A 7,537-nucleotide genomic window follows, 5' to 3' on the forward strand; every position below is an offset into this window, starting at 1 on the left:
GCATATGGAGAAATGACCATAAAATTTTATATTTCCAATAAAAAAATTACACTATTTAAACTAATAAATTTTAACTCAATAAAATTGAAGTAATTTTTAAAATTGAACGTAACTATTTAGTTAGATTCCCTTTTAATTAATTTCAAATCAAATATTTTTAATTTTAAAATTTTGAATTAAATTGAGTATTTTTCATAATTATAATTAATCAATTACATGAGAAATGTAAAAAGTGGGTTGTTATGTGGTCCATGGCAATGGACTTGTTTGTTTAGGAGACTGCCAACCTCTAAAGAAAAGTTTTGATAGACTATAAAATGATGTTTCTTCCATCAGCCGATGAATCTCCAAATTGTGGAAGATTGACTAATAGACCATATAGACCCACTCGGATTACATTAAGGCCTCCTTGATTAATTAGCACTAACAATTATTATCTTTAATTAATCTCCTTTTTATAATTGCTGCCGTTTAATTTAACGTAAATAATTATTTATAAAAAAAATTAAATATAAAAATGAGAAGATTCAAAAGGTTTTCCATCCTTCTAGATTAAATACTTTAAAGGAGTCAAACAAAAATTAAAACGATTCAAAAATAAAGAATGAATTTTAATTAAGCAAAGGAAATTTCCTTGATAAATCCAAAATATTAACTCCTGTGATAATTATCTGAATCTGATCTTCAACTGGAGAAAATAAGAATTGAAATAAATTGCTTTTTTGTATTTATTAATTAGACTAACTTAGGAATCCAGCAGTGTTTTCTTAATGGCTTCTAAGGATTAGGTAGCAACCATGAAATCTTCTTTTCATAATCATATTTATTCTATTCAGATTTTATATTAAGAGTGCAGCCCATGAAAAGTTTGATAGATTAAATATTTACATTTATGTATTCATTATATATATTTTAATTAACTTTATATAAATTTTGAAGTAAATATTTGATTTAAGGATTATTAAACTCCTTCTTATATTAGATGATGTGCTTTTCTCACATAATTAATATGAGTCTATTTAATATTATTATTAAAAAATATTTATTTATTTATTCTTGATTTCATACGATTTTAATATTATTAAATTACAATTCATTAATAAAAAAAATATCTTTAAATAGGTTAAATAAAATATTTAAATCTAATTTAAAGTGAAATTTGATAATAAAAACTCTAACATAATTAAATATTTTCTAGAATAATTTTTGAAGCACATATTTGTTTCTTCTTTCACATACATGTGAAATATATTTTTATTAATTTAAGAAATAATTGAAAATATATAAATATAAAGTATAATATTTTTTAATATGTTGGAAATATGTTATAAATTTTTTAATATTATTTAAAATAAATACTAATCCAAAGGAGTCCACTTGCACACAGAAAAAAAAAAAAAAAAAAAAAAAAAGTGAAACAAAAAATCACATATCTCTTTGCTCATTGGCAATGGCAAACCATCTTTATTATTCTTGCAGCCATAATGGATCAAATCCTGTATCGAATTGGGATTAAACCCACCCATGTTTTTTTCTCCCCTACTCCTGTAAGATTTTCTAAAATTATGTAATACCAAGTTGTATGATGTTGAAAGAAAATCAACACATGTGCTTACCTTACTCTGGCTTTTACACACTGGAGAGAAAGAAAAAGGCTTATAATTGGAAAGCAAGTGGATATTATTTGAGGTTATCAATGTAAAATGACCTTCTTTTTCTCAGACTCCCCAAAAGACCAGCAGATGAAGCTGCAAAGAAATTTCACCTAATAAGCATATGTGTGTTACAAAATAAAGCCAGAAAATAAAAGAAAAAAAGATAATATGAACTATTCCAAAAATTATTTTCCTCCTTTCAAAGTCAAGATGGATCCATGAAGATTCTCCGGCCAGTACGGGGATGACCTGGGATTTTTTAACAAATAATAGGATAAGGGTATACAATTTGTTCTTGAGTCAGAGGATTTCCTTCTACTTAACCCATTAATATTTTTCTCTTCAAGGAAAAACAGGTGATTGGCTATCATTAAACCATAGACTGGTTTTTTTTCTTGGAAGTCAGCACACAATTTAACGACCAATCCTCTTATGTTCCTTCCCTTTTCTCATTAATTTGAGTGCACAGGGAAGAAATCCTCTCTATATATAAGCAACTTGTGCTAGAAGCCTAGCACATACCTTGTATGGAAAATGGGTCCTAATAAATTTACTTGGAAAATTTTATCTCTTGCATGTTTCAAGACTCAGCACTCACTTCCAGAGCCAAAGATTCAAGTTTCCAATCTAATTACTTTCCAGAGATTATCCCTGTCAGACTTGAGCAACCCTGGTTCACCATTATCTGTCAGTGATTTTTCAAATCCATTCTTTAATCTCCATGTTTTCACACTCAAGGAGCTAGAAATGGTAACCCATCACTTCTCCAAGAGTAACTATCTCGGTGAAGGTGGATTTGGAACTGTTTACAAGGGGTTCATGACTGAAAAGCTTAGGCCTGGCTTGAAGGCTCAGCCTGTGGCTGTCAAGGTTCTGGATTTGAATGGCTCTCAGGGACATAGAGAGTGGCTGGTAAGAAACCAAGCTGAATCATTTCAAGAATTGTTACTACGTTCATCAAGTAGGAATATTATGTTCTGCATTTTTCAATGATCATGCTTTTAGTAACAAGAAATGATTTCATTTTTGTAGGCCGAAGTAATCTTTCTTGGGCAATTAAAGAATCCCCATCTTGTGAACTTGATTGGTTACTGCTGCGAGGATGAGCACAGGCTGCTTGTCTATGAATATATGGAGCGAGGCAACTTGGAGACCCTGCTATTTAAAAGTACACATAATCCTCCTCTCAGAGTCTCTGCTGCTGCTACCTTAATTATATAAGAATGTGAAAATGCAGAGAGAAAATTTATAATATTGAATCTTGGAGTTCATGTTCCTTTTATTCCAATTTGGTGGGATATTTATGTTCTTGATTTTATTGAATAATGCAGGGTATTCAGCAGCCTTGCCCTGGTTAACAAGACTCAAAATTGCAGCTGGAGCAGCAAAAGGCCTTGCCTTCCTCCATGGAGAAGAAAAACCAGTCATATATAGAGATTTTAAGGCTTCAAATGTCCTATTAGACTCGGTAATCATTTGTTTTCTAACCATTTTTCATATCTCTGTGCCTTATTTTGTGCATCAACCAAAGCATTCAATATATTACAAGCATTATTTTTCCTGTTACAAATCAAATAAACAATTAATCCAATATATGTTCTTTTTTTTTTTTTCAGGACTATAATGCAAAGCTTTCAGATTTTGGGCTAGCAACAGATGGTCCACAAGGAGATGACACACACATTACGACTCGTGTTATGGGCACTGAAGGCTATGCAGCTCCTGAATACATAATGACTGGTAATGCAAGTTAATGCTTACACTTACACTAATTAATAGCATTAGAAAATCTCATAATTACTAACATTAAAGGCTTTTTGTTTTCCAGGTCATTTGACGACTATGAGTGATGTATTTAGTTTTGGAGTGGTGCTTTTAGAGCTGTTAACGGGCAGGCGATCTGTGGACAAGAACCGTCCATCTAGAGAGAAGAACCTAGTAAAATGGGCAAGACCCTTATTGAAGGATCACAATAAGCTTGACCAGATAATGGACCCAAGGCTTGAAGGGCAGTATTCAACGGAGGGTGCTAGGAAGGCAGCAGCATTGACTTACCAATGCTTGAGCCACCACTGCAAGTCTAGACCCACAATGAGCACTGTGGTCAAGACCTTGGATTCTCTGCTGGAGCTAAATGACATGCCAATTGGACCTTTTGTGTTTGCTGTTCCAACTGAAGGCAAGAATAAGGAATGCAGTGAACAAGAGAAGGAAAAAGAAAGTGAAAATGAATGCCTTGAGCTAAAAGATGAGAACAAATGTGAAGAAAATGAGGCAGAATTGAAAGATAAGAGTCGCAACCGGCATAAAAAAGGTCACAGGCACAGACGGCGAATTAAGTCACTGAGGTCTAGAGCTGTCTATTCTGATACTGCTCTGTATAAAACTTTAGGCACTGGCTTGTATTCTCCTAGGCAGTAATGCAAATTTGCAGAAGTGGAGATTGATTAGCATTTGCTTATAGAGCATAATGTACATTAAGTAGCTTTTTTTCTTGTGAAAATTTGCCACAGTTTGCAATTGATCTGCAGATGGTGTTGTAATTGTTATGTGTGATTAAAGTTATTATAATAAATCATTTTCCACTTTTTTCAAAATTCATCTGACTTTAATTGGGACTCGAACTCGAGAACTCATAGTCCTAGAGACGATCCCAGTACCACTGAGTTAAAACTCATTGGTTCACCAAAACATTTCCCAGAAATGGTACAGTACTTGACATTCAAACACCATTTCCTATTCAAACGGAATATTATTTATCGGCCATAATTGTAGACTTCAGATTTTGGCAATTAGTCAGTTTTCTATGGTTTACATATTCAATAGACAACAACCCAATGTAGTAATATTTCTAAGCACTGAGCCACTATGCATATTTTTTTGTTGGATTAATCTCATAAAATTGATGTTTAATATATTTGAGGACAAAATTTTCCAACTTGTGATAAGTTTTTCTGAACTTAAATTGACTGCAATTGAATGTTAGGGGTCCCATGTAAAGAAGTGCAACTATACCTGCAACCCTGCGGAGAAATTTTATTCATTGGTTTAACCCAATCCAGTTATGTCCTCCACACTCCATGAGATTCTTCAGTCAATAATTCATAGTCAATATTCCATGATCAGCAAGTTCAAACTATAATGAAATGGTGATTCTTAAACTGCAAGTTTTAAATCTATACAACAAATCAAGTAAAATGCTTTATTATTATTATTATTAATAAGATCAAATCTTCAGTACCCCTCCACCAACCCCACTAAACTCTGGTCAGATAACAAGACATTGCTTGGTGAATTAGCATTGGATGAAAACTTTTCAATTAAGCATAGATTTTACAAACTTAGACTCTATTTGTTATTGTTGTTAAAATTGTCATTGATAACTATTTTCTTAATTAGAGAGTATTAAAAATTAATTAAAAATAAATTTAATATATTTTAATTATAAAAATAATAAAATAATAAAATAAATTTCTTAAATTATTTTTTAAAGTGATATTTTTTGAAAATTGCTTTTTTAATCCTGAAATTTAATGCCAAATCCAGCCTTATTTGTCCATTACTTATATACTGAAATATGAATAATTATGTGAAATGCCCATTAAAAAAAGGAAAGATTCAAGGCCCTATCATGGGCCCAACATAATACTTGTACATGATTTCATTAAGATATTTCCTCATGATTAATGGAATTTGAGAAACATTAGATTTACATAGTCCTTGTCTTGAATAATAGTGAAGCCTCCAATATTTTATTATTATGTCAAATTTTAGAAGGAACATGACAAAGTATAGTATAAAATGATCAAATACGATGTTGTTTTATTAATATATGATAAATTACATGACCTTGCCCTTATTTCAGAACATATCATTTATAAACATATTTTTTATTTTTCTTATTCCAAGTCATGCACTTCCAATCCAATCTTCTTGGCAATAAATTACATTGGTTTTCCTCTTATCCCTCCCAGCCTTGTCACCATATCTTTCCAGCTTCAGAATTGGAAATAGGAGCTTAATTTATAGGCTTGAAACCTTTTTGTCTTTGATGAGTACACAGATGTCATGAAAATCCTGTCGATTTTCCCATTGCAAGCAAAAGTGATTGTGATGTCCATTGATCAAGTTGTAATCAATGGTAGGGACTAATAGAAGGAATTCAAGAAATTGATTGTGATGATTCCTTTAATGGAACTATCAAATCTCTTTAGATGATGAGTGATTAAGGAATTGCTTAGTTGCTGCAATGCATTTCCAGAGCTTGCCAAATGCTTATCATTTTTCCAGTTGCTTATAAATAGTGGCCTTGAGTGGTGAAGTTGAATCGCCCAAGTGAAGTAGTTTAGAGTGAGAGAGGAGATTATGGCAAGCAACAGAGATATGAAGATTTAGCAAATTAGTCTTTAGACATCTAACTAGTATTGCTAACCTATATTTGAAGCTATGCCTTGGAATCAAATTAGAACTATACAACAATTTATATCTGCCCAGTCTTACTATGAAACAAAGAAGCTCTTACTAATGAGCTGTATATGCTTGTCTTCAGTTAAATCAAGAACTTCTCTTTTGTTTTCTCCTGATTTTTTTCCCCTGGCCTGTACTTATACATTGGCTATCAGTTTGATCCTGAAGCCAGTCCTCATGGTATAGCTCTCCTGTGAGAAAAAAAAAAAAAAAAAAAAAGAACCACATTGAAATTGGAAAACTATGCAAGTTACTAATAAAAACAGAAATGGGTATTGGAGAAATTTCACATTTGATTTTGTAAGTCATTTTCCAGGACATTGCAACCGAAGGCATAGTACTTGGTGGAAACAGAGTACATTGATATCTGTGCTTTCTCTTCCCTGCACCACATACGCCAAAATTAATTTCTGGTTTATTAATTAGCAATCTCTATCCAATTTGCTTTTGGCTGATTGTGAATACAGCCAATACTCGTTGTCTTTGTGCTATAAGTGTTACGAGCACCCGCAGACAGCAGTGATGCTCTATCTACTTACGAAAGGAGCATGGACCCGTTATGGCACTTGAAAATCTTTCAAGGGCTTCAGCCTTCACATTTCAGAATTATACACACTAATTAATTACTATCCTAGTATCCTAGAGCCATTCTAAATGGCACGTATAAGCTCCTTTTTAATGGAATAATTAACATGTACAAGATCATTCTAAAAAAACAAAAAATTACTTATGAAAGAGATATGCGTCACTAAGCAAGCCAGATAACCAAGCCTACTAACATCACTCTACTTAATGGGTACATCAAGTTACAAAATTTGACATCCATGTTTTCAAATAAATCTATTTTTTTTTTACAACATTATGGTAAAATCATAACAATTTTAAACGAATCTTTATTTCTATATAATCCATATTTACACACATACTTCACAATTGGCTTCACAACCGATGAGAGATCTTAAAGGAACAGTCATCCACTCACACTGTTTTAATTTATTATTTTAATTTAAATATTTATCATCAATCTCATAAATAGTTGGTAATTTTCAATATTAAAACACCAACACGTTTTTGCTAACAAAGAAAAAAAATTCCCTTAAAAAAAGAATAGAAATAACTTGAAAAAGACCAATAAAATATTGTAATATATATATATATATATATATATATATATATATATATATATATATATATATATATATATATATATATTCCATTAACGATAAAACAAAAACTACTACTAATGAACTTTTCATTGGCTACACTCCAGACATACGAGATAATTATTTGATGATTCATCTGCTTAGTGATAAAACCCTGACAAGGGGGAAACAAACGGGAAAATGAAACCAAACAAAAATCACAGAGAGTAAACATGGGATGGGAGACGAGGTTCAGCAACAACAAGAAGTGGG

General features: G+C 31.6%; 2 protein-coding genes across 2 annotated transcripts in view; one reads left to right on the forward strand and one right to left on the reverse strand.

Moving 5' to 3' along the window:
- Window positions 1-1,817: 1,817 nt before the first annotated feature.
- Window positions 1,818-4,252, forward strand: LOC110664565 (putative receptor-like protein kinase At1g72540). The gene is made up of 5 exons (XM_021824288.2): window positions 1,818-2,567; window positions 2,688-2,823; window positions 2,987-3,123; window positions 3,272-3,395; window positions 3,484-4,252. The coding sequence occupies exons 1-5, from the start codon at window positions 2,190-2,192 to the stop codon at window positions 4,074-4,076; spliced, it is 1,368 nt and encodes a 455-aa protein (XP_021679980.2). The 5' UTR covers window positions 1,818-2,189; the 3' UTR covers window positions 4,077-4,252.
- Window positions 4,253-7,357: 3,105 nt separating this feature from the next.
- Window positions 7,358-7,537, reverse strand: part of LOC110664574 (trimethyltridecatetraene synthase) — a 1,932-nt gene continuing 1,752 nt past the window's right edge. Inside the window, exon 2 of the mRNA XM_021824299.2 lies at window positions 7,358-7,537. This exon is cut by the window's right edge and continues 575 nt beyond it. Coding sequence (XP_021679991.2) covers window positions 7,483-7,537 — 55 coding nt within the window. The 3' untranslated portion in view covers window positions 7,358-7,482.

The sequence above is a fragment of the Hevea brasiliensis genome, chromosome 6 (genome assembly GCF_030052815.1).
Source record: "Hevea brasiliensis isolate MT/VB/25A 57/8 chromosome 6, ASM3005281v1, whole genome shotgun sequence".
NCBI classification, from domain to species: Eukaryota; Viridiplantae; Streptophyta; class Magnoliopsida; order Malpighiales; family Euphorbiaceae; genus Hevea; species Hevea brasiliensis.

Coding starts and splice junctions, on each gene's coding strand:
- LOC110664565 (XM_021824288.2), top strand. CDS start 2,190: ATGGGTCCTAATAAATTTACTTGGAAAATTTTATCTCTTGCATGTTTC. Junction 2,824..2,986: donor GGAGACCCTGCTATTTAAAA/GTACACATAATC, acceptor TGAATAATGCAG/GGTATTCAGCAGCCTTGCCC. Junction 3,396..3,483: donor TCCTGAATACATAATGACTG/GTAATGCAAGTT, acceptor TTTGTTTTCCAG/GTCATTTGACGACTATGAGT.